The sequence below is a fragment of the Cyanistes caeruleus genome, chromosome 5, assembly GCF_971803275.1.
Source record: "Cyanistes caeruleus chromosome 5, bCyaCae1.hap1.1, whole genome shotgun sequence".
Taxonomy (NCBI): Eukaryota; Metazoa; Chordata; class Aves; order Passeriformes; family Paridae; genus Cyanistes; species Cyanistes caeruleus.
Window position 1 is genome coordinate 13,591,341 of NC_141705.1, and position 27,144 is coordinate 13,618,484.

The 27,144-nt window shown below is 37.2% G+C and overlaps 2 protein-coding genes across 3 annotated transcripts in view; one reads left to right on the forward strand and one right to left on the reverse strand.

Annotated features, from left to right (window-relative positions):
• ZNF518B (zinc finger protein 518B) overlaps positions 1 to 27,144 on the forward strand; it is a 65,767-nt gene that overhangs the window by 14,823 nt on the left and 23,800 nt on the right. Inside the window, exons 3-5 of one of the 2 annotated variants that reach the window (XR_015286800.1) lie at positions 469 to 524; positions 1,066 to 1,174; positions 18,987 to 19,200. The gene's annotated coding sequence lies outside the window, so the exon portion shown is untranslated. Of the gene's footprint in view, positions 1 to 468; positions 525 to 1,065; positions 1,175 to 18,986; positions 19,201 to 27,144 lie in introns of those variants that run through there. The other variant, XR_015286799.1, reaches the window with a different exon arrangement.
• On the reverse strand, positions 498 to 26,663 carry CLNK (cytokine dependent hematopoietic cell linker). The gene is made up of 15 exons (XM_086888884.1): positions 26,441 to 26,663; positions 23,873 to 24,035; positions 22,094 to 22,170; positions 21,778 to 21,823; positions 19,570 to 19,598; positions 19,227 to 19,246; positions 17,656 to 17,784; positions 14,779 to 14,806; positions 11,905 to 11,923; positions 10,788 to 10,851; positions 9,625 to 9,665; positions 7,090 to 7,223; positions 6,770 to 6,847; positions 6,483 to 6,638; positions 498 to 626 (listed from the first exon to the last, which is right to left on the reverse strand). Exons 1-15 carry the CDS (start codon positions 26,510 to 26,512, stop codon positions 498 to 500), a joined length of 1,185 nt encoding a protein of 394 aa, XP_086745010.1. The 5' UTR covers positions 26,513 to 26,663.

Sequence of the window (27,144 nt, forward strand, 5' to 3'; positions counted from 1 at the left end):
CAGTGCCTGTAAGCATTGTATGACACTAACTTCAGTGGCAGCTGAGCACAGCTTGTTGTTGAGCAAACATATGCACACCACATGAAATTGTTAGACAGTGAGAACTCTGACACACTGTTTCATGTGTATTTTTAAAAGCAAGAATATTTATTTAATGACTGTGGTATATTTTATTAGGTTTTTGCTACTCAGCGAAGTTTCAGTGACATTTAGGTAAGCAAGGACAAGTTTAATTTTCATCTTAAGTTAAGCAAATTGGTCAGTTGTCAGTGTATCAGAAGTTGGTCTCAGCACCTTCCTGTCATTTAATATGTTGACATATTCATGTATCCTCAAAGTGAAAATGCAACAATCAAAAGATGGAGTATATCTGTGGAATGCTTCATTATATTATGTGGAGCTCCGTGCTCAAAAGGCAGATCTGATTCTTGAGACATCTAAATAAGTGTTCTATTTATATCTGTACAGATGAATCAGTGACAATAAGGCAGAAGACGTCAGCGTGACTTGAATGGATGTTTGAGGTAGCATTGTTCTCTGTGGTTTCCTGACTGATCCTTTCCGTCAATGAGTGTTATGGGAACGGATTTGTAGAAGTCTATGATCTCTTCCACGGAATTAAATTTCTGGGGGAAAAAAGATAGTAATCAGTGACTGAAAAATGAAATTGCTAGATGATTTAATCTATAACATTAAAAGACTTGCAAATGACAGGATTAAAAATAGGTAACATTTTCATGGAATTATGATTAGATCAAAGCAGTTCTGAAAGGAAAAGCACCATATTTTGGTCCTCGTATTTCTTTTTTATGTCTCTGTTGTGTGCAGGACAAATCAACTAGCTCCTTAGGGCAAAAAGGGAGCATGTCTAAGCCCTGGTAATGTAGTAACACCTATAAGAGATTGTGATGCCAGATGTGATGCCAGATCTTGAAATGATGAAGCAACCATAAATTGTTACTAACTTTTTTCTGCCACAAGTTAGACTTAATTAGCAGTATGTGATATTTTACTCTGCAAGTTTCAATGTACCTTATTAAAAATGCACTTTGTTTTCCCATTCAGTTCATTGAGACAGTTGCTATAGAATCCCTTTGAAGTGTGGAACAAGAAGCATCTTGTTCTCTCATGCCCAAGAAATGACATTCTCCAAACAACTCCTAAACTGATAAAGGTATGGTTCAAGGTTGCTGACCTGATTAAACAGCAACAGAAAGCTACCCAAGATGTTTATTCTCATCCGCCCTAGTGGAAGAATCCCATTCCAATTATTAGTAGTCCTTCAGTTTAAGTATTTCTCTTCCCTGTGTGTACCTTCTAAGCTCTTGTCACACCACAAAGCTCTCATCATATCAGTGTTTTCCTCTTGAGCTAGTCTTTGTACTCATTGGTATTAAACCACCAAAACTGCCCACCATAATGAAAGCTTACTTTGACATTAATACTTATCACCTATTTATATAACATTTACTGTAAGCATGTCTCTTCATTTTACACCTGGTAGTGTCTCAAGGCAGTGTCTCTCACCCCCACCTGATTCACACCTAGTTTGTAACACAGAATCTGATTAACGATATGATTTGGTGAAACTGTTCCTGTATTAAGATGAAAGTTATTTCATCTCAAAGCTGATATGGTAATTTTCTAAACTTTTGATAATTTTTACTCATATGCATTTGTTTTACTTTGTTGTTTTGTCTTATGTTCAAAGTCACTCTTGCTGCTGAAAACTGAGCCAAAACTGTGGTCTGTATTTCATGCCTTATGAAAGTAATCTTTACTTTTTTATTTGAATTAACTTTTCCAGTACCAATTCTTTTCCTGTTGGTTGGGAGATCAGAAGGTCTACTGTAATTGTTCATCTGCTTTGGAAGTTTTATTAGGCTTCACTAGGTTAATGCCACGTTGTTCATTTTTGTAGCTCTTTGGTAATGGGTGAAAAATGTCTCAGAATTTTATGTCCTTGGCTCTTTTAATGGATCTCCATATTTTGTAAAGAGGTATAAAGACACCCAAAGATGTAAAGATGAAGAAAATTCAGTATTTGACTTGTTTCCCTTCACTGTGTGAAGATACTCAACCCATCTTTGCTGTTGTAGGAATTTCCTCTCTGCAGGTCTCCAGGCTGTTCAGGGGAGATGGGAATAGGGTCTCCAGGGTTGCTCATGAAAGGTGTAGTTCTGAATTGTGTTGGGAAGCTGGTATAACTTTGGGCTGTGTTGCATATCCTGAATGAGACCATTCGTCCCTGAGCTGTTATTTAAGCTGTGGACAAGATGCTTGTCTTGTAAACATCTCTCAGTTGAAGGTACTGGCTGTTTGTTGTGCCTCTTTTCCTGGCAGTAATGCCCCTGTCAGTGGGAGGCATTGAGGCATTGTGGAAGTGCTCCCTAACCTGCTTGGACTGGCCAGGCCAGTTTGGTGGCTACTGAAGGTAGGTGGAGCTGATCTTTTTGGATCACATGGAAATGAATCGAGTGAAATGGTGTTACTGCTATGACTGATAGCTTGAAGATGAAAAGTAGCTACAAATGCATTGGTGAGGATGGATTATCTGTGGCTGGAACAGGGAGATCCAGAGATACACATCAGGCTCTGCTCTAAACTTCTTTGTAAAGCAGGTACCAAGCTGAAGAGGAGCCTACTTCTGCCTTTCATTTTTACACATTTTTCACTGCATTGGGAGCTGAGACTGATGCTACAGACATGCTAAAACCATGTATTTTGCATGTGGCAGATCTAGTTTTGAGAAAGAGATAATAATATGTAAATTTCATATCATGATCAGCTTTAAATATGAGCAAGGTTTGTATTTAATCATTTTCAAAAGAATTATGAAAAAAGCCAGTGTTACAGGGATCTCTGGATCTTTAACAGTGAAATTGTCAAGTAGAGGAAGGCAAAGCCAAGCAAAAGGTGCTCAGAGTACCAGTCTTGAATGTAAATTCCTAAATTCCATGTATGCGTCATTTGAGGATCTGATCTTTATAGCTTTATGTAATTCAGCCTTTAGAAAGCTCAGTATGGTGTATCAAGTATGTATGTAGGTGTGAACATCTGTGGCTAAATAGCTAGCAAAAGATGTACCTCCACTAAGAAAGTAAGTGATTTTCTTATTTTTTACCTTTCTGTTTATTATATTAGAGTTTGATACTAATTTAGCTGCATGGAACTTCAGTTACTTTTACCATAAAAATCTGATCATCATCCTCTTCTTTCCCCCCCTTATGACCTTATGGGGCTACATGGGAACTAATGATAAAAGCACTCATGAGAGTTAAATGGCATTTTAAAAAATAACTGTTAATTTAAAACATCATTTGATGATACAGTATGTTAACAACTTGTAGGCTGTATAGTAAAAATCAAAGGTTGCAATAAGATAGGAAAAACTTTGAATACTTATGTGTAAGGAAAAATGTGTTTTTAATGGATTAAAATAGACTAATTCAAAAGTGAAAACACGCTGCAGAAAATCTGTTTAGACCAAACCTCTGAATAAAATCACCAACTGGGGAAAAATGTAATAGGTCTGCACGTATTCCTTGGTGTTTAGGTTTCTTTCTGTTTGGCTTGTGAATAGGGAATATTCAGCTAATCTAGATAGAGCAGCTAGGTGTGGCTGCACTGCAAGATGTGGTGAAACAAAGGGTATCCCTGCAGAGGGACAAAGCAGAGTGCTCTGGAAGGCTTTTTAATGGGTACTAAAAAATTACAGGAAGCAATTTGCTAATATTTCGCAGCCTTACAAAGTGTTTTCACTTTCTTTCAAAAAAAAACCCCTTAGATGGGCTGCAAAAATTGAGGTGACAGTTTTCAAGAAAGAGCCTTTTTGGGGAACCCTTTGAGGCTACCTGAGCTCTTCTGAGCAATGTTGATGCCACTGATTGTTCATTACTGCATCTGTTCTTTGTGCCCAGTTCTATTTTCATGTCTGCTACTGAGAATAATGCATAGGAGTGGAAGATTACCATGATTGTGATTCCCTGGCACGACACTTAATTGACCAGCAAAGAAATTCTGGGGTTTTTTTCTGTTGTGCTTGATTTGGAAGATTTGAGTTAAAGAGAAGGAATTCTCAAAAAAGAAGGCATAAGATAGGCAGTCATGATTACAGATTTGGCCTGGTAGAGCCAAGTCTTGGATTCACTCTGTGTTGTTAACTAGATGCTTGGAATCCTTATTTTGGAGTTGTACTTTGCAATTTGACTTGTCGGTCCAGACCCACTGTTTAAGATATGTACTGTCTGTGCAGAAGTTGGAACAAACAACAAAGTCATATATTTTGGTATTTCCTGAGATGGGAGGGATTGTGTTCTTCCTTTTAGTTCAGTGAAAATTGTTCATGTACTGTTCAAGTGATTTTCCAGTTACCTTAATTGTTAAAGCTGTTAATGTAATGAAAATTTAGTTCTATGTCTTTATTCTCTTGTGAGGATACACACATACTCCATTATGCTGTAGCATGTCTTATTTCTCTCATTGTTTCTGTTCCGAGCTTGTTTGTATTAGAGCCATTACAGGAAGACTAAACAATGTCAGAACTATGGAAAATTAAACTTGCTTTCTCCTAAGTCATACTAAAATTCCAGGAAATCATCTGGGAGTTGCAGTTCAGAAATGCAGCCAGTGCTTTACAGAAAACTGATGGTCACTACAGCAGCACCGATACCTGCAGTATAGTTCTTGGTGTGTGCAACCATTTAGCTTCCAAACTGTTTCATTCTGCTTGCATAATGAAGGATTTTTTTCCCCCCCCTTTGTGTGAGAAAAAACAATGTCCTTGAAGAACAACTTGCCAGTAAACCTTGTTCCTCTTGTTCATGAATCCTATTCCATGTTTTCTAATAAAAATTCTAATATAAATTTTGGACCCATCAAATGCCATAAATCAGCTTGCATCATTTTGATTTCAGGCTTTATAAAGTCTATCTATACAAAAGGTAAGTTCTGCAAAGAATTGAAGTGCATAAAAAGGATATAATTGAAGATTCTGCTACAGAATTGTAATATATGTTGGTATAATTCGCGTTTTATTGTACACATATAAAATCAAGTATAAAAACATGTTTTATGTAAAAAAACACAAGCAGCTTGCGATTGCAAAAGCAGCTGCTGAAAAACCAGGAATTTGTGAGAGGATGACCCAGCAATTAAGGTAACACTGAGAAGAGGTGGGTCCACCCAAGCAAGATAAGCGCTCTGAGACCCAGGGATTAATGCCTGATACTGACCTGATCCGATTCTCCAAAACCATGCACCTCAATGTGGGTTTCCCAAAAAATTACTCAGACTCCCTCTCCTGAGAAAAACTCACCACGATTGTACATCTCAAAGCCTGCTTCCCGAAAAAACCTGCTCAGACTTCATGTCCTTCTCATAAAACTCATCAGCAGTAACTGCATAGCCTCAAGCTGAAAAAACTCTATAAAACTCAGCTCTCCGAAAGACAGTTTGTGAACTTGGGAGAATCAGTGCAACAGAGGCTGATTCAGAGTTCACCCAGCGTCGATCCCAGGCTTGACGCTGACTGATTGTGGTTGTTTCCATAACTCAATTTTGCAAATTTTTCAATAAAATTCTTATTGATAAATTTGGCTGCATTTCATTTTTAACAGAATCTTTGCAGCTTCTCTTAAGTTGGATTTTTGTCAGTGATTTGCATGGCTAATAACCCATAGGAGTTTGTTGCTTTGCATTTTTGCTCTGCAGCTGAGCATTCTTTATGTCGTGCTTTTATTTTTTTATTCTTTTTTGTTAAGTTTTGATTTTAGTTTTTCTTAGTTTTGTTTTGCAAGTATCACATTTTTATAGAGTTGACTTTCAGTTTTAATGTTTTATTTTTTCTTGTGTGAAAGACTTGCAGATACAGCATTTATTATTTAACCGTATATGTAGAATAAGAATTAGACTCTTATCATGACTATAATTGAATTTAATTATATAAAGAATCATTGCTCATCTAAAGGGATTTTCTAATTGAAATTTACCATATCTGAGAAACTGATTGCTGGGTACCCACATGATTTAATTGCTTCTGAATATCCATGACAAATGTCCTATAGCACCAGGTCCTGCTGTCAGATATGTGGAGCTGTATATATTTGAAAATTCCTTCTTAAATTATCACAAGTTTAAAAATATGCTAAGATAATATTTATACCAGAAAAAGTAGAACTTCTCTTTCCTTTTTACTTTGGAGGTGCTACTTAGAGTAGATAGAAGTATTGTAAGTACTTAGGAAATTTTTGCATTGATTTAAATCTGAGTTTGAGCATGGTATGCAAAATTTGATTTTAAGTTATTATGTTGAAGCTGCGTGAAACTTGAGACATACTTAAAATTAGAGTATTGTGAAAGAAACTTTAATAAAACAAGAAGTTTGTTATGTGGGAGAGTGTGTAACCAGTATTTAGTATTAAGAACTTGTGAAGTCCTACATAAAAGCTACAGGCTGTAAGAGCAGATGGGGTTTTACTTACACTCTCTCCTCTGAGCCCTGTTCCCAACGCGTACTGTTGGCTTTCTTCCAGAAAACGGACTTTAATGTTGTATACTCTTCTTCCATAATAAACAACCAAAACGTACGGTTCAGCCTTTGATTTCTTTGAACAATCTCTAACCAAGAATGTCTCATCCTGTTGATACAAATTTAAATTATGGGTTGTATGGTTAGTTCACAACAAAACTTGTAAGCCATTGTGGACAGCTTACAGAAATTTTCCCCCCAGGAGTTTATATCCCAGGTTTTGAGATAAATGGTACTTACAATGTTTTTCTGTAACAGTATCTTCTCTGCTTTGTGGCGATCATATTCTCCAACATACCATTCGCATTTGTTTAAATCCTTAATTTTAACATAGCATAATCAGTGTATAAAAATTAACAACAACTGGCAGAAGCAAAACCAGATTGTATCTAATCTGCCTTAAAAGCACATTCAGCATAGCATATAATGGTAATGCATGTATATTGAGAAGTCTGGTTAGGAAGTGTTAATCAAATCAAACATTGAAATTCTTATCCATGGTTTCAAGTGCTCATATTGGAATAAAGCTTGTCTTTTTATGTAGCAAAGTTGGTCTTTACCTTTTCAGTGGGTTGGGTAAGAGATTGCATTTCCTGTTTTATGAGCAGATGTTTTGGTTTATTTTTGCATGCTGCATACGATGTAGGAGGTAGTGGCTTCCTCACTTTCAAATTATCTACACTTAATGTGGAACCTGTAAAAGTAAATTCAGAAGGAAAAGAGTTGCATTCTTAAAAGTTCTAATTTAATTTTATACTATATTTTACTTAGTAGTTTTGAGAATAGTACTTTTAGAGCATTGTGATATTAACCTTTAAAATTCAGAGCTTCCAGTTACAAGCGTTCTTGTGCTAATGCAGCATCAGTGATTTCAGATGAATGCCCCCAGAGATTTACCACATTAGTTTCCTGATGGTTTTTAATTGACTTCAATCTGACAGGCTGTTGTGCACATAGCAAAATAATAAACTGTTAATAAAACAGCAAATGCTGAATAAAATACTAAATATGGGACAAGGATAATGGTTCATTCTGTTCTACTTTCACCTTTTGAGTCCCTTTTATTTGTGTTGGATCCCAGTTGCTGTTACGTTGGATCACATTAAAGCTCCTCATTATTCCATTGCCAACTAGCAGTGTTTCTACCAAGCTTTTGAAACCTCAGATGATTTAGAAGTTCTTCCATGCTGGAGAATTTCAGTCTGCTCTGTGACTTGTGTCAGTTAACAGATTCAGGAGCAAGGGGTGAGGCTGCTCTCGCATTAAGGAGGAGGTGTTGGTCTTTGGCTGTGTGTGCCTGCTCCATACAGTGCTGCTGGCAGGGGCCTGGAATAGCTGAAATCCTCCTCCCAAAGCAAATGTGATTGTCATTATTCTCCCTGCTGGCTGTGGGTTTAGGGCTGCCCCTTACCAGCTAGACCCAGCTCTACAGGTCTCTGTGGAGCTAAGGGAGTGCAGGGCTTGGGTCAGGAACACAAGAAGTCATGTAATATGGGAGGCTTGGGCTGACTGAGGATGCAGCAGAAACAGCCTGAGAAAAGCAAGGGCTTCCTTTTCAGTGTAAAGATCAAATGTCATTTTCAGATATACGGCATGGGGAAAAATTGTTAATTGAAGATAAAAACCACCATGTACTGCTGTGTAGCAGAAAACAGTTTTGTGTGTTTCATGCAATGCTCGTGGGAGAAATGATCCAGTCTCCATTTTAAAAGTAAATGAGAAAAATGTGGTTATCAATGGCTTCCATCTTTTCCTTCAGGTTATTGTCACCAGAGACAGTGCTGTTTGTAAGGGTGGTATTTTCATTGCTTTATCTGTTCCTGCTTTGTCAGTTTATTATTTTTATGCTGGTATGTAGCATATTAAATTTTACTAGGAAGACTCTTTTACAGAGGGGCAGCGGTTTTCATTGTTCCATTCATATATGTACCCTGTTCTGATTTATAACTGCATTACTTTTGTTCTTAAAACAAGATCCACTGTTAGATAGCAGTAGACAAAGAGCCATGATCTTCAGCAGGCAGTCAGTCTGTTCACTAATGAAATCACTGTTCAAAGGGCTGGCACCAGACATCAACCTTTTGTTTCTGCAATCACTTTGACTTGTCAAAATGTTAATTTTTTTTTTTCTGTTCAGCTTATTGGATCATGATTTTATCATTTTTGTTCACAATGCATTTTTAGTGGCTATCCCCAGAGTTGTTTTTTTTTTTTAAAGAGACCTCACTGCTAGGACCATAGTTGCTTTATGATCTGTGCTGTGTATGTTTTGCAGATTTTTTTTTCCTGGTATGTCTTTAAGGTGTGGGACAAGAAAGGTAAAATTCTCTTGCAATGCTTATGTACCAAGTCTGGCTGAGGTGGAACTAACAACAGCATGTCAAGAAATTAGATTTAATAAAATTAAATTTGTTCTTAAAGTATTTTTAAGCCAAATACAGACTTTAAATGCAATTATAGGGTAGCAGGGGGAAGGCTCAATATTTATTCTCTCCCTTGCTTCAGGAGGGCAAGGAATTGACAGAAGAAAAAGGATTCTCTGCTCTCCCAAAGAGCCTGAAGGAGCAGAAGCCCTGGTAGGGATGATAGGGAGAGTCTGAAATGGTAGCAGCAAACAGAGACCTAGATGAGCTTTATGGATTATGTAAAGAAGGATTTTTAGTAGGAATCCAGAGGGAGAATGTGTGGAATTGCACCCAGCACAAGAAGGAAGCGGCTCAATGGAGGGAACCCACCAAAATCTGAGAGCTGGGGCCTGTGAAGCAAAGCTGGGGGAGGTGGGCTTGGTTAGCCTGGCAGTGACCAAAGTTAATTTGAATCCTACTTGATCTGAACAAAACATGCAGTCCATATGTTGTTCCTGGTGGTATTTGTGTTTGCCATAAGTTTGTGTTGCACACTCATGGGTTCTTGGCACAGCTTAGGGGTTTGTTTCCTTGATAAAAAGGGCGTTTGCAGAGGCAGTGACAGCAGAGTAAAAGTGTGCTATGTAGTCAAGGACTGGTCTCAGTGCAGACATACAAGCATAGCAACCTGAATCTCACTCTTATTTTTCCATGTTTAGTTTGGCTTTCAGAGCAATCGCTGGTTCTTACCTGATTTGCAGATGTTTTTAGAGCTTCGTGTACATTGAGGGCTAGGAAAAAACAATGAATAAAAGTAATGTCAGAAAAATATTTCTTCTGGTGGCAGTGTGAGCGTCAAATTAGAGAGAAATGCATAGCTGTTCTTCCCCAGAATACCCCTTCCTCTTACTGATGGCAGCTTTGGGCCAGGTTTTGGAGGGTATTTTTGTATTTAGCGTCTTTTGACAGATTTCCCTTATTTTCATGGGCCACTTTTTCAAGTTGCATGGAATTTTGTTTTTTTTACTCTCCATAAGAGATGCACATTTTAACTGCATGTGCAGTGAAGCACAGTTTGCTTTTGTTCACTGCTAATTTCAGCTGATGTTCCCAGTGCCTTCATAGGAAGACCCAGGGAGCAGTTCTTCCTTGCCTGTTCTGATTTTCTAGACCGCTCCTGAGTGGCCAGTTAGTATTTTGTTTTTTTACACTGGGAGGAATATTGACCAAATAACTTCACATAACAGAAGCATAAGAAGAAACAGAATACTAGGGGTCACTAATATGGTCATATTTACTTCATACAATATTTTTATCCCAGAGAAATGCCATTGTTATAAACAGCACTACATGAGAGATTCTGTATTTGTCTAGGAAAGATGTTAAATTATTCATATACTTACTGTGCTGTCTCCTATACTTTTGGGGTTTTGTTGCATGTTTCAGGAGAAAAGATATTACAGACATTTAGAAAGGAAAGATTTGTATAGGTTAGAAAAACAAAGTAGGTCTAACTACAGAAGATTTTTATGGAAGAATGATCAGCCTTTGGAAAGCCAGGTGTATATCCTTTGTAAATAAAAATAGAAAATGGGGGGGGGAGGAAATGCTGGGGCTGGAGGTAGCAGAGCTTCTTTATACAATATATTTTAACACCCTAGCACAGAAATAGCAGCAGAAATGTAATACAGCAGCATGCTATTAAAGATAAAAATTGGCTGTGCAATTACAATAGCTTGAAAGCAATTCCCAAAGATGGTTCTTGTCATACATCAGGGCAAAACAATATATCACTGCATGGCATCAGAAAGTGGTATCATCTTGCTGTTACTGCATAGTGAGGTATAATTTTCTAGGGCAGAATGTTTAGTCCTTGAAGCATCCAGTACAAACTCATGGAATTTTATTCCTACCTGGCTTCAGGAGGATGCTGTTGTGCTTGAAAAGATACTTCAGGTTTCTTTCCCAAACTTGTAACTATTAGTAAAAAGGATAAGAACTTAATATTTCTTCTTTTGTGTAACTGACAGCATCAAGGAACTACTGTGAAATAAATTAAGTAAATTCATACACGAGGGTGAAGCAATTCAATAGAAAACCTTAAAGGGCTGTAATCAGTCTGGCTTGAATGAGTCAGCTAATGGTTTCAGTGGGAAACATTTGGGCTAGTACTGAATGTTACATGGGGGACATTACAGGGTTTGCTCATGCCAAATATGGCTTAACATAATAGTAAATCATGTAGAATGTTGAAGTAGAAATATGTGGAGAGTTCATAAATCCTTTTTATAGGACAGGATAGGCATTGAATTTATTAATGCAGTCAATTCTATTTCTTGCTGAAAATCAGGAAATGGTGCCTTAATCTACAAAAGGAAATGCCAGAGGAAATTATGAACTTATTAACACAGAGTGTAAACAGCTTGAAAGCCGTGTACCCTGTATCTATCTTCAAAGTATTTTGGAATAATGTTGTTTGTCATGGACCTTTGTGCATGTGGACACAGTGAGTGGTTTAAGCCATTTTTGCAAAGCTGTTGATACATCTAAAGAACTGACATGTTTTTAAAACTTTGGAGGTTTCAATTTTTATTTTTAAATTTTTTTTTTAGCTTTAAAAGCCTAAAGATTTTCAAAAACATTATTTCAAAATTCTCACCCTCAAATAATGGTAGAGCAGCAAGATTGAGAGAAGGGTGATATCCTCTGTGCAGATCTCTTTTGGATATCCTTCTCTTGTTTTTTTAGGCACCAGCACTTTCATTTTCCCCAAAACCTTAAGACATTTGCTTAGGGCAAATGTGATACCGTGGCTCCCCAAATAGCTGCAAGTTATTAGTAAGGCCAAGTTAAGTTTCCTTTTTTTCTGCTGCTCATCAGCAACTGTTGAGGTCTCTTGAACTCTCTGTTCTCAGCAGATGTATACTTGGGGGATGGTTCTTGTTTCAGTTAGAAATTTAATGGCAGAATATTTAGTTTTGGAATATAAAGGAAAGACAACAAATTATTATGATATTATTGAATACTGACCTTGCTCTCTTCCAGGTGCCTATAATAAAATGATAGCATAGTAAATATTTTTCTTTGGATTCATAACTTGAATTTACCCCAACAGACCCAATTAATCCACCAGTTTTAAAATAATTTATTCAGTCATCACCTGATCACTTTGTCAAAAACCTGGGCTGAATATTGGTACCAGTCTACCAGCAGCAATGAGAGTTGAACTTCATAGAGGCGTAACTGAACATGTGGTTTACTGCAAAGATCACCATTTCATATAACTATTGTGTATCTGCTTAACTTACAATATGATTTTCCTTTCTTGATCTTGTATTAAATCGAGATTGATTATGGTTAACTGGAGAGACACGATCCAAAGATTAAAATCAGTCACTTACTTTCAGGCTCCTTAACTGACAAGCAATTATTTTTACTGTCTTGGCAGATATTTCATTCAAAATCAGTGTGGAGAGTCTTAATCCAACATATTATGTTAAAAATAAGAATGATAGTTTTTTAAATATCAGAGTTTGACTCCTAAACTTTCACTATATTTCTGAATTATTTTGATTCACAGATCAAAATGATGGGAATATCAATTATTTTGTTTGTTAATTTGATGCGTTTTAAGACTATAATTCAAAAACATTAAAGAGGAAAATAGTTTATTCTTTGTAGATGTTGCATTTTGAGCCTTCCTTATTAGTTACTTCTCCAATAATGTTTACCTGTTACTTAGGAATGTCAAGTCTTATTCAGGCTGGACAAGACCTAGGCAGGTCCTAGCCCAAGCTTCTGCTTAAAGCATGGAGAACTGCGAGATGAGACCTGGGGTCTCAGGGCTCTGACTGGCTGGGCCTTGCAAACCTCTCAGAATGCACATTTCACAGCATCTCTGGGAAGACTCTTTCAGGACACTCATAATTAATTTTTCTTCCCTATTTTTGTTTAGAATCTTCATAATTTCTAGATTGTTGTCCCTTGTACTTCCACTGTGCACTCTGTAAAGCACCATGCTCTGCCTTTTTGACAAACACCTCTCAGGCACTGACTGGCAGCTGTTGGGTTCCCCCAGGCTGTCCCCTCTCTGGGCAAAGGGTTCTCATCCCAGCAGACTCATTTCACAGGGCAGGTATGCGTGTCCTGGCTGTCCTGGTGACCCTCTCTGCTCTGACAGCTTCAGCCTTGAGCAGTACTCAGGTGTTGTCCAATGAGTGATGAGGAAAAGGGAATAGTCCTTAGGAGTGATGAGGAAAAGGGAATAGTCCTTATGAGTGATGAGGAAAAGGGAATAGTCCCTTCCCTTGATCTCTTGGCAGTGCTGCTGTTGACACAGCTTGATATGCTGTTGGCCTTTATGGCTATCAAGGGTACACCAGTGGCTCATGTTCAGCCTTTGGTCTCCAGGCCCTTCTAAGCTGATCAGAGGGTTTAGTTCATTCTTGGGTAGCATTTTGCCTTTGTCCTTTCCAATTTCAAGAGGCTCCTCTCCTGCAGTGTGTCTGGGTTATGGTGAAGGGCGGTCCTTTTCTCAAACCTATTGATCTGCTCTTTGGTGTCTGAAGCCCTGACAAGGACACACTCTGTCTTCTCTTCCTCCAGGAGGCCTTCATATCCATATGAATGTGAAATGATCAAAACTAAATTTTATCTTTTCCATGTCATGAGGCACACAGTATTTCTCTTTAAGATGTAGCCAAACTAAGAGCCTATTAAGAGCTGAAGTATTTGTGCAGCTGTACAGTGTCCAGCCAGAAATATTAATTACAGCTGTAAGATATTTATTTTTCTTGGGAGTGTTTTCATATTTGGTTTGTAATGTATCAGTATCCAAGGCAAAAGTTTTTTTTTTTTTTTTTTAAATATTGTCTTTCTTGCCAATATATCATTTTTTTAAAGCATTAAGTGTTGATTACAATATTGCTATAAAAACATGTTTTTGTCACCATCTTTCAAATTAAAGAAGCATCTAACCAAGAGGAGTGAGGTTTGGGGCAGTCTCCCAGTCAGAACTGGAGAAGGAAAACTCAATGGATTTAGAAGTTAGAGAAGTCTGTAGATCTGTGCTACAGCTTGCTGTGGAAGTAAATTTGGGATTAACTAGTATGGATTCCTTTCTTCTGTTCCCTTTAATGAGAAAAAAAAAAATAAAACTAATTGAGTAGGAACACATTAGTGCATGAAGTAAAATATTCAGTAAGAAGTTCAAAATGTTATAAATTACAACCTCTTTCCAAATTTTACAAATATCCTTTAACACTCTGCATGATTGTAGGGACTATCTCTTAAGTTTTCTAGGAAACCACTTGTCATAACTAAACTCCCTTTAACCATTTCCTCTGCTTTGCTTCATTGGTCTGAGTAGAAAGTGAGTGGGGAAGGAGAGGCAAAAGGGAGCTGGGGGATAGCAGGCACTGTTAAAACTGGATTTAAAATTTATCCATTTTTGTTTCATATTGAAATGGATCATCTTGTATTTGAGCTATTTATATTACATTCATGCTATTACCCTGCTCCATTGACCTTATCATTTCAGTTTGCTGCTTGTAAAGAAGTTTGTGGCATCTGTCTGAAGGAGAGTGTCTCCTGCTGCTCGCTCTTCACAGGTGTGCACATCAGGCACTTACGAGAGATGTTTTATGTGGAAGGTTGGATAGGTAGCTTTGCGCTGTTTTTATGTTTTTATTTCTTCAAACAAATTCAGAAACTTGCCCCATTCAGGAAGTAGCAGTATTGAAATTGAAACACACATTAAAGACGGGTACTTCTGTGACACAAAGCTAATATGACTCAGTTTTTTTTTAACTTGATAGGCTAAAATACTATTACAAGAGAGGCTGTGTAGCTGTGGAATGTGTTTGGCTTTTATGGTCCTAATGCATACACAAAATGAATACTTACTTTATTTGATTCCTTAACAGATGAGTGTCTGGAAAAGAAAGAATAATACACAAAACATTTAAGTATGATAAAAAAGTCACTTTGGGTACATCATCATTGATGATTGCATCATCACTGAAAACTAACAGCCTTTTACAAGGGAAGGATTTTGTTACTGCTGTAGAAGTTCAGAGGCTGGTTATTTTTTTATATGAATTATCTTCAGGAGAACTAGCTTGGACTTCCTTAAAAAAAGAATAGTGTCCACTGAATTCAGTATGGTATAATACAACTTTGTTAAGGATTTACACTGGGGAAAAAGAGGAGAATCAACTTCAGCACTTTTCATCTCATGCCAAAAGGTCTTATTTCACCCTTTAGAGTAAGCTGTAAATGGAAGTAAGTTCCTTGAAGACTGAAGAACTTAAAAAATGAAACACTCATGGAGCTGAGAGGAAAGGAGGTGCAAACCCGGGAAAGATGAGTGGAAAATGTTCCTCATAGCCCTGATTAAGTAGGTGTTAAAGTATTTTTCTGCCTTCTCCTGATATGCCTGATCAACAGCAGTATCATCCTTTCCCCGGAAGGAAATAATCTCCCTCCAAAGAAAATGGACAAACTATTGAGTCTGATGTCTTCCATTAGATGTTTTGGTTATGATGAAAGCTTACGCTTTTTAGCAGCGTGTATCTCCTAATAAAAGAGACAGAGGACCAGATTTTACAAGCTATTTAGCAGCATAAGGTGTGAATAAGCTTCTGGTAATTTTTGGAAGGCACTGAGATTTAGTTCCTTTTTAACCTATCTCCTGGATTGAATAAATATGGCAGTGAGATGTTTTGCTTAATCAGTCAGAAGACAAAAGGAAGATCTGGTACAGGAAACCCTGGGAGCTATTTTTCAACGGTGACAAGGGCTCTCTTCCTCGTGCCTGTGTTGAAAGCAGGGACACCTGAGGCAAGAAATTTAGGAATTATCTGTATTATTCAAGAAGGCTAGGAGAAAGGAGAGGAACTCTTTTGGTTTGGATAGTTGTTTTTTGTGTTAGTTTCTTCAATTTGTTAGTTTGGTCTCCAGGGCCGTTACTATATGTGTGAAAACCCACATTCAGGACATTGGGTGTGTGGTAAAGTTCTGTGACATTAAAGATGTGTTTGCAAGGCTCCAAGGCCCTTGCATGGCTTCCTTACCACGGGCATATAAAAATTTCAATCATACCAGAGCTTCTAAGATACATTCCAAGACTAGGAACTTGCCTATTTTTTATGAAGATATTTTTTAGAGTGTATAAATAATGATGTGTTAAATTTTGTAAGTCTTCCAAATTTTGTTGGAAAACAGGACTTGCATTCCTAAATCACATCTGTGGTTGGACAGCTTTGCTTACAGTCTAGCAAAGGACTGTAAGCTGTGGTGCTGTACTCCTTCCCTCTGCAGCTCATATGTATATTTTCTCCTAACAAAGCTGTATCTGGACTGAGGACGGGTAAGAAATATTTTGAGTGAAGTGCTTATGGGAAATTTGTCAAGTGCCTTTCCCAAATATTGTGTGGTCTTATTCTGTTCCACTTCGGCCTTACTCATGTGATAAAACCCCTAGTACAATAGACATGACATGTATTTATATTGCAGAATTTGGCTTTACAATAGGACTTTTAAAATCCAAGTGCTCTGCATACTGATATCTGCTGGCAACACAGATTATGACATTTCTCACAGAGCTTTCAATCTGTGCTGCCCTGCCAAGGGAGGAGATCAGTCAGGTGTTGCATCTGAATATGAAGCTACTTCTTATTAATAAAATGTCTTAGCAACCAACAGCTTTTGGAACCTAATCCATGAAAAAATTTAAGCACCATTCAGGAAAAAAAAAACCCACCCCAACAACCAATTAGAGCTCACTCATGAAGTATATAGTTAACTTTAGCAAAAGATTGTCTGCTTGATTTGTAAGCTTATTTTCCCCCCAAGGGATTTGAAGTGACCTCTGTAAAATGGAGCAAAATTCCATCCTGATGAGCTGAAATTGAAATCATTTAAGGAAGGATGGACAAGATTGACACAGCTTCTGGCTGCTATGGGTTTTTGTCAAGAGTCATTTGAGCATCACACCCTGTGTCCCCTGGATTTGTGTCATTCCTCTTCCCAGCATGTGCCCAACACTCTGGCCCGTTAGGAATGTGCATTTTGGTCAGACAGCAAGAGCAGATGTACATATGTGGCAGTGAGCAGAGTGTGTTTGTGCTCACCTGACCAGGCACATGTTGTGTGGAAAAAGCAACCAGACTCATAACATGCTGTAAGCCTGTGCAGGGTCATAGAGCTGGGCACAAGTGGTTTGTGCTTCAGGTGGCTCATCCTCACTGCCATGTCAGGATGCTGGATGACCACAGGCCTTGTGTGGCTGAGGAGTGCAAAATGGAAAGAGCAAGAAGTGTTTTGTAGCCTGGATCCATTGGTCTCATGGGCTGAAGCCAGACTTCTGCCTACAGATGAGTCATTTCTTTTTCTCAATGTAATGTCTTTGGGATGTGGAGTGTGTTTCCCCATCACTTGATTCATTAACTGTGCTAAGTAAATAGCATTTTTGTACTTAAAAGTGGTTGCAAGACCTGTAAATATTATTAAAAAAAACTAGGATAAATCTTAAAGTGTTTGTGAAAATTCTGTCTACTTTTCTACTCCTTTACATCTTTACCATTATTTTGTCAGTTTTTTTTTTTAAAAAAAAATGCCAGTGTCACGTTATACTAAATACCACTTCTCTCAATTATTCACAGCTGTCTAAAGAATAACTTTCTTAAGTAAAAGCAGAGGTGTGATGGAGGTAAAATTTTGTGGTTTGAGCAAGGAGAATGTTTTGATTCTCAGGGAACGAAGATGAGGAATGCACTGTACCTTGTGACTTTTGCTGATGTTGGAAAGGTGGGATCTTGGCTGAATGTGTTCCTCTTGTGAAAGATCTGGCTGCTTATTCTTGGCTCTGGAGGAAGGGGCTGATACTGCTTTGGCAGCATCTTCAGAGGCCTAGAGAAGTCAAAGGAGAACTTGAAGAGCTAATAGGGAATAAAGGATGTGCAGGGATTGTGAAGAACTTTAAAGCACAAGTTGTAGAAGTAAGTTACTGGAATTTTCTGAGTATTTCAATGTATTTGTGCTGAACCAGATCCAGCTCTTCAGGGCCCTTCAACAGCAATAGTAATGTTGGATAATATTCTACATTTGCAAGACATGCCTATGCTCTGTTTTGTGCCACTAAGTGGTGCTTGTGTGTGCCAAGTACAGCTCTGCAGTGTGGGTATTTCCAGGTGGGTATGGCTGTGTATACGGTCCAGCCAGGGAACACTGCAGTTTCAGACAGAGGGGAAAATGTTCTTCATCCCAGAAAAGTCACAGTACCGTGGCCTGCTGTTTTCTGAGGGATGTGGGCACGCCCTGTGCTCTGAGACTGGGCAGTCACAGCCCAGCTGTGACTGGAGAGGTTGGCTGGACACAACTGGAGGTGGGTGCATCCAAGGTGCCTGGCAGAACTGCCTGCAGTGGTGTGCTCTTGGGCAGGGAGCCTTGTGTGTTTGCACAGCACATACCCAAATTAAGTCAAGTGAGAGAATGAAGAACCATTCTGGCCACCATAATACAAACAGAAACAAATAGTGAAATTTTATAGAATAATGGTTGAGAATGTTCTTATTCCTGCACTATTACACTTTTGAATTTGTGAAATTTTACTGCCCTTTTATGCCATTTCATATTTTATGCCATTTCATATTCTTTAGAATCAAATCTAAATAAGTAATGCTAATCATATTTTATTTTTTAAATATTTTTTAGAGCAGTCAGTATAGGTATGGAGGAATAAACTTGCCATTCCTAGATGACCTTTTGAAAGGATTTTTTAAAATTATAGCAGTTATCATTTGAGGTTGACCAAATCAAGAAGCAATTAATTTTTATTTGTGGGAATATTATAGAAAAATAGATTTTTGGAGTAGAGCTTGGTCTACCTTCTGTGGGAGTAAGTGGAAATATTCCAGTTGATTTCTATACATGATTTAGATGTGTAGCAAAAAGCATTGGCAAATTGATTTAAGTGAGAATGAAGTCAATATTATCTCAGTGAACAGAGCCTAAGGCACCGATAAAACTGGTGGAATATTTTTTTTTTCCCCAGCAATTTATATCTGGGTTGATCCAGATTCAATATTTCTGTGTTTTTGACTTGTCCATAGGCACGGCCAAGTTGGTTTCGAAGATGCAGGCCTGAACTCCTGCTATGAATACTTAGAGCTCATGCTTTGTTTTCCCCAATTCCATATCAGAACCTGTAAGTCCAAGGAGAGGCAGCAGTAAAAGGATGCTGGCTCACTTCCAGTCACCTCATTACCATGAGCAGCACAGATGGATGTGAGCATTCATTAGCACTGGGTTCCCTGGGGACCTCAGGTAAGTGATCTCTGATGTGATCTTACCGTGGGGGAGGTGTAGGCTCCTGGAAAAGAGAGGAAACAAAAATCTCTGTAAGCTTTTTTTCCCCGCCTTGGTTTTCTAGAGAGAAATGTGAAGAATTTAGATTAAGTGTCAAGAGTCAAAGGGTTTATGTGCTCTACAGCACAAAACATCATGCTATAACTGCCATTTTAAAATCACTGAGGAATAGAAGACATCCTCATGTGAGTGCAAGTGAGTGAGATAATGTAGGACTGCAGATAGGAGTTCTCTTTTCCTTTAGCTAGTGCTAGCAAAATGGCAGCCTGCTTTTAAAAGTCTATTAAATGGCAGTTAAAATTGTAATTGATGAGAGATTCTGCTTACCTGATATCCATGTGTTTTCATTCTTCCTCCTAAAAATAATTACACATATTTCTTAGTAGAGTGCTACCCATATAATTCACAAATGAAATTACAGCTTTATTCTGATGTTGTTATTATTATGGGCAGTCCAACTCCATTCCTTGTCTTCCCCTGGCTCTACCTCCAGAACTCTGCTCTTGCTTTCAGAATGAAACATTTGAGGGTGATGTTTATTCAGGTATTGTAAATTTAAATATTTTTCAGAGACTTTGTAAATATATATATGCTTACTGAGTTAGGAATACATTTTTTGTCTGTTTTTGTATTTATATAGAAATTTATAAAAAATACTGAAAACCAATGAAATCAGTTCTATTTTTTTCCAAATATACCAAAATATGATTGATTATTTAACATCTTACTAATAAAAAAAATTACTTTATTTTTGCTAAATTGAAATAATTTTTGTAAGTTCTATGTGCTGAAATCCTAACTAATGCAAATAACATGCAGCAGATCTCAAGCTCTCCTTCAACTAAACCATAGCAAATTGCTCTGAATAAAATAATGATACTGTAAACGTTTAACATTTCTAGAAAATACTGCTGAAAAAAGTCTTCTGTGCTATTCATGCCATCTTGTGGCAAGGCTACTTAATAACACTGGGCATGATGAAAAAATGTTAGGATATATTTAGAAACGGTGTAGCTATTATCTAAAAATAATAATGTGCTCTGTAAGCACTATTCACTCAGGAAGTACTAAAAATATTTATCAGTTGTGTTCTCAAACACTGGAGTTTGATTTATCTGCCTGCACTGGCTATGGTTCATCTTAACATCAGCACACATCACATGGAGACATGTAAAACCAACCTACTAAGTCCTGGTGGAATTCAAAGCTTTAGATAAACTGGCAAACTGTCCTTGCCTACTGATTTCTGCGGATTTTGAAGCTGGCTTACTCTAATTTTTCTCAATTCAATTTTTTTCCAGGCTACATGGGGATTTGATCGCAGGAATCAATCTAAACTTTCATTTTCAAACTGTATAGTGCTTACTTCCTCATCATCTGTAGGAATTCTTTCTCTACATTTTGCATTACAGTGTGAAGTAAGAGGGGATAAAAAGCAAATGCTGTTTTGCATGGAATTCTTTGAGTTATTTTTCTGGCTGATGAAATTATACTACTTTCTAAAAATCAGCTGTTACAGCAAACACAAAAGGGTCACATTTTCTTGGCTTGGCAGTTGCAGTCTTTTTAACCATATTACCTTATGTTTCAAAGATTTGAAAATGGTAAGATAAAAAATACATTTTATTTTCAAAGATAATCAGATATTTAATCCTTCAGTAGCTGACTTCATGATATACTGCTACATCCAAAGTTAATTAAATATAAAAAAGTGTATAGAAACCTGATTTTAAAACAATCTTAAAATTGAGTAAAACTCAATCAGAGGATTTAATATTTAGACTCTTCGTTAGATTATTGAACAATAAGATAGTCTCTGATTTCAGCGCAAGAAACAGAACAAAAATTAAAGGCACATTTTGCACTCAAAGGATTTTGAAGCAAATTTAGGGTTAAACGTAAAGCAGCAGAGGAAAAAATATGCTAGGTGATGTACCACACAATTAACATATCCTGAGTAGGTGAACATTGTCAGACAACCCTTTTAAATAGTCACCCCCCTAGGATGTAAGTCCTTATTGGGAATAGCTGAAGTTGGTATTACTAGTTAAAAATAGTTATTAGATTATGTTTTACAATATATTCATGGAAAAAAAACTGAGAAGGATAGGGAGTGAAAAAGAAGTACACTGTGAGAAGTAAAGCACAACAGTTTTTGGTTTTTGTAGCCTTTTGGTGGAAGAGTTCAGGAGACATTGGCTTCTCCCTGCCCCTTTTGTCCTTACAATATGGTGAAAACAAAAATCTGATTTTTAAACTGAAGGGTTTTTTTCCTCCCCCTGTAGGAATGGGAACTCTTGAGATAAAATATGTCTCCTTCTGTAAATAATTACTTCAGTGTTTGGTAGTTGAAAGAGTATTGCAGAATTTGCAGGATGATTGTTTTGGAAAGCAGCTGCTGTTCTGAAAACTGTGTCTGTTATGTCTGTTACATATGATCTCTGCCTAAGTACAAAAGGTAAATATGGAAGTAACAATTGCTATTTCTGTTTGCAGAAATGGGTAGGTTTGTTTGTTTTTTTTTTTTTATTATACCTCTTACATTTGGCACTGTTCTCCCCTCCGGATCAAGTGTGCAAATCTGTTAATAAACCAGAATAAAGACGTGATGTTAGTCATCATTCTTGTAGCTATGGCCAGTAGAAAGGGCGCTGCTCCTGGCTGGGATGCCTCTGAGACCCACAGTCAGCAAGGGAAAGCAAGAGGCAAGGGCATTGTGCAAAGTGAAACAGGAACAGCTCACAGGAACTTGGGCCAGTGATGTGGCTAAGATTTTAAATAGCCTGCACTTTGAGGGGTATTACAGAAAAGGGGAAATCAGTTGTGAATACAGTTTAGTATCTTTACTTACAGCTGAGTGTTGAAGGGGCTGAGATGGGTTTTCACTTGTTGGGGAAGTGGTACCTGAAGGCCTTAAGCAACGTTTGTCTGCAAAAGAGGAAGAGAAAAATGAAGCCTGAGTAATTCAGTAATATGATGTTTGAAAAAGGACGGGGTCTAAATGTTCAAAATGTGTTTTTCAGGTCAGGTCTCGCCATTTTCATTGAAATTGTTTTTCCTTTTTTTCCCCCGGACTTTACAACCCTTTTAGCAGCTGTATTGAGGACATAAGTATGACCCTGGTAGTACCCTTATGGTTAACCTCACCACTGTGGTTATAAATACGAACCTTCACAAGCTGGTAAACAGTTAAGGCAGATATTTGACCTTAACTGTGGTTAGATTACTGAATTTGTTTTTCATGTGAACCTTTACTCTTGGCAATGCTGTCGTGTTGTTCTGGTTTTGTGACTGTTGTAGGGGTTTTATTCTCTAGGTAGTATTTTAATTTTTACTTTAGCTTTTAATAAAAACTGCATTCCTGGCCAACAAAAAGAAGTGTTCATGTTGTATACTAACATGTTTTTCAGTCATTAATTTTACATCTCAAGGGCATTTTGACTGTATTTATCTGGAAAAGATGTTAAAGATGATAGCATTGAATTTTACCCTTTTGAAATATATTTTCAGTCCTTTCCTCACTCTTATATCTTGCCACATTATAGTTACTGGACATAATACACAGACAAAAAGCAGGTTTTTGTTTATTGTGTTTTACCTGAAATCACAAAACAAAAACTAAGTCTTTTGGCTATTTCAGGACAATCTTACATGAGCAACAAAAGATGCTGACTGCTAAATGAAAGTTTTTCCTACTAAGATAAAAACTGTATTTGGAATTCACTTCAGGTTTCCAAATAAAATGGAAAAATTAGTCTTGGAACATAATGTAAATATCTGGTTGTTCAGGCTGATTGTGATCCTTTCACAGACTGATAAATTTACTCACTTTAATATCCATCTATTTGTTTAGACATCAAACAAACTCCCACAAAAAACGAGTAGCAAATGTCATTGCTGACTTTGATGTGAACTGGAGCAAGCTACCTGGTTTATAGTTTCCAGCCTTTCTCACCTAGGACTTTCCCCCATTTTTTTAACTATTTAAAACCTCCAGAGTGTTTATGTCTAGAGTGTTGGAGCAGTGCACAGTTAGGATGACATTTCACTTCCATAAATGGGATATTAATTGGCTCTGTATATTTAGACATTAAATGTTACTTAGAATAGCTTTAGTAAACCAAAAGGTGATTAACCTTACAAGGTTAAGAATGCTTGAGAAATACACTCAAAGTAATTGCTTATTACTGCTATTTAAAGCATCAGAGAACACCTTTAGAAAGAATACTACATTATCATCTGGAGGAAAGTTTAGTGTGTTCTTTAATATGTTTCCCATCTTAAAGGTTTCTAGGCTTAAATAGCAGTGAGATTTTCTGAAATGGCTGTGGGTTTGATCAGCCAGATTTTGCACATTCCATGTGGAATTCAATGTGGAATTACAATGAAGGTATTACTAAAATTAAAAAGCAGTGTGTACTTATTAATTTAGTATAATTTAATGAAAATCAGGGTAATTGTTGAATACAAAGAAGGAGAAAAAACTCTTCTATGTTTTTGCCTACCAGTGTTATTTGCCAGTTGAACCATTTAATTAAAAAAACCAAACATCTGGACTGAAAATTCCAAGTCTGTACTGTTCCTATATAACTCTAGGTTTTGCTCAGTTTCCACAGACAGAAAATATTACCTGCATATTCAGATTCTTGTAGAGGTTTGGCAGGAAGGATTCTCAGAGAATCCATGGCCTCCAGCATTGAAGAACTTACAGTCTCGTACATATTTTCCTCCTCATCGGATAGCTGGGAGGAAAACTGTAAGTCACTCATGCCCTTCATTGTCAAGTATTTGCTCTGGATAGAAGAAGAGATACACAGATAATACAAATAAATTTAAGTTCAAGATTGATTTCAGTGTAGAAATATATGATTGCCGTAACCAGACATTTTGGTGCATGGGAAATTTTCTGATGGAAACTGAAGGGTTGGACAGTAGTTGAGGAAGTGGTTTGAGTACCTAAATTTTTAATTTAGATTCATGAAATAGCCATTTGGGAGACAGTTTAATGTCTCTCTGAATTTTGCCTCTCTGCTTTTGAAACATAACGAGGGTGTTTAATTTATGATCATTGCAGACATTTGAAACTGTATCTTTTATTTTAATATTATCCATGTGGTATTTGTATTGTACTGACTGTTTACATATGTTACTTGCAAGAATGTATTAACTAGCTCATCACAAATGTCATGCTTCAAAATAAAAACATACGGTGTTTTGGGGAATTTGTGCTAACAAATGTGCAGTCCAAGTAAATGTGCTAGTGAGTATGTTTTGAACAGTGGAGCCCATGGAAATATGGTGCTGAGAGTGACTCAGGATGTCTCTGGATGTGTCCATACACTTGTATGGGTTTGTTCAAGGTTGTGTTCTGGAGTGCTGCTCCACCCTTCATCCTCACTCTTCACTCACTGAAACATAACTGCTGGCTCCATGTATATGTAACATGTATTCCATGCCTCTGGAAGTCATAGTTTGTTACCAACAGTGTAGGTGCATCCATGCACTTGGACCTTTGATGTTTCTTTTATTCTCAGATTTATTCCCTGATGTTTGTTTTATTCTCATTAGTAATGGGGGGTCCATAGCTTCCTGATGTATCTTTTTCTATCACTTAACTGCCCTTTCAGTTCATGCTTTTTCTCTTGAGTGCTAAAATTTAAACCAATTGGTTTTACTCTCCAAGGACACTAAAAAAATTGATTACTGTCCACTTTATTTCAAACTTTATTATGCTAATGCCTATAATTATATATATTTTTTTTATTCTTCTCACTAAGCAAATATACTTTAAATCTTTCCTGGATTGTCAACCAGAGACAAAAAGACTTTGAATCTCATATCCCCAGTGTTACTTTCCTGTGAGCTCACTCCAGGTTTTACACATCTTTGTTACAGCATGAGGCAGACCTCCAGGAAGTGTTCTTTGCAGTACATTGCAGGGTGAGGTTTGTCTTTATGACAGTACATAAAAATGTCACCATGCCCTAGACAGACCCCTGCAGGGTACCTGGGTTTTCAGGCTCTTCTCTGAACAACTCTTTCTAGTTCCACAGCAGACTACTGTCAGCTAGGCTGAGAGTGGCTATCTTTCCAATCAGTTGTGCAAGCACTTTCATCTGAATGAAATGCACTTTCATCTAGACCAGGCATGTACTTGTGAGACTGTCTTCTGGGAAATATCAGAGGTGCAATAAAAATCAATATATATCACATTTACTGTTTTCTTTTTCATTATTGTAGTCATATTTCTGCTGAAGAGGAAATTACTTTTAGTTTGAGGAGTTGATGAGATGTTCTTCATGTTCAGATTAACAATTCTTTGCATAATCAGATCTATTATTTCCAAAATATGCTTTCAGATTGTTTAATAGTCTCTCCAAGTACCAAATAAATTCTCAGGATTTACTTTCTTTCTTGGAAGAAATTGCAGTAACCACTGTTCTTTTCCATAATTTTAGGAACTCAGGACTCTGGAGAATTCTCAAAGATAATAAATTAATATCTCAGAAATTTCTTAAATAATTATTTTAAGTGTCTTAGCATAAGTAAATAATTTCCTGACCATTCTTTCCCCATTCTCCTCTGTGCTATTTTTGCCCTCTATTTGGTATTAATTTCATGTAGTATCTGATAGTTATTAATCATTCTGTGAAATCTGAAGCAGTCAAAGTATTGATTGCATCAAACTTCTTTAGTCATCCTTTATTTGTCCAACTATTCTATAAAAACATAGATCTGTGCTATATTTTCATCCTTCTGTGATTAAAAAGGTATTTACACTCTTTTCTTGTATGCCTGAACTGAAACTCAAACCCAGATTTTGGATACAAATGGAAAGACATTGAAATATCCACTGTTTGTTTTTCAGCTTTCATTTGTATTGCTTACATATTTAATATTGAGATTTATGACTTACATCCTTGTTCAGCTTGACTCCTGTTATTTTTACCTGATCTTATGATAAAGGTGTATTTTAGATTCAGCCCGTAGATGGAGAATTGGCAAGTCACTTCTCCAGTCTAGATCCCACTAAAAAAAAGTAAAAGTTCTCATCTGTGTTTCACAATTCTCATGCCTTATTTTGCATTAAAATCCAGTGATGGATGCATTTTTTGTATAGTATTATAGCCCAAGTGATATTAACATACATCAGGAAGTGAAAAAAAGTAAAATTTTTGGAAGAACACGTGGTACTTACAGAATGATAGGTGTTAGCAGGAATAGTTCTCTTTTCTGCATAAAATGGAGAAAAGCTGTCAGCAGGTCCCATTCTGTAGTAAATGATACAGTAGCTAATACTTATATAAAGGAATAAAACTCTGCCAACTGCAGATTTTAGAGTATTTGTTTACAGTATCTTAGAGATACTGAAAAGAGGACATAAAGTAGGTCTAGCCATGAGTTTGTGGACCTACACAATGCATGAGGAAGTAGCTGTGTGGAAATGGGATTCACAGTCATGAGCATGTCTAAGCCTGCCCACCAAAAACACCCAAAGAAGGATGTGCTTGAACTCCTCTCTCTCTCCTGAGTTTTGCTTCTTGGTGCAGAACTTTGAGATCTATGGGATTCCTGGTCTGGAAATCCCTCTGTGGATAGAAAAGTGTTTTTGTTCTCTTCGTAGCAGAAGAAAATCCCAGATCTGAGAGGACTCCAGCTATCAGGCTATAAACTGTTCTTGGTGGTGTTTGTCTGTCCAGGAAGCTGTCTCATGGTGTAGCCAGGAGAGCCTGAGCTACAGGGCCCAAGAGCTGGCCAGCAGAGACTCTCAACTTCTGCACTTAACCTGATCCACACATTTAATCCAGTGACTCTTTAATGCAGAACAGCAATGGTGTGACCTTGCCTGGTATGTGCTGTTCTGGACTGTTCCAGTCCTTTCTTAGGCTGCCTGTAACATCA

What these genes read in the sequence shown, in the direction of transcription:
- CLNK (XM_086888884.1), bottom strand. Translation starts at nt 26,512, where the DNA reads ATGGGACCTGCTGACAGCTTTTCTCCATTTTATGCAGAAAAGAGAACT. An exon ending in ACAAGAATCTGAATATGCAG is followed by an intron (nt 22,171 to 23,872) that starts GTAATATTTTCT and finishes CCTCTTTTGCAG; the next exon opens with ACAAACGTTGCTTAAGGCCT. An exon ending in TACTGTTACAGAAAAACATT is followed by an intron (nt 6,639 to 6,769) that starts GTAAGTACCATT and finishes TTGTATCAACAG; the next exon opens with GATGAGACATTCTTGGTTAG.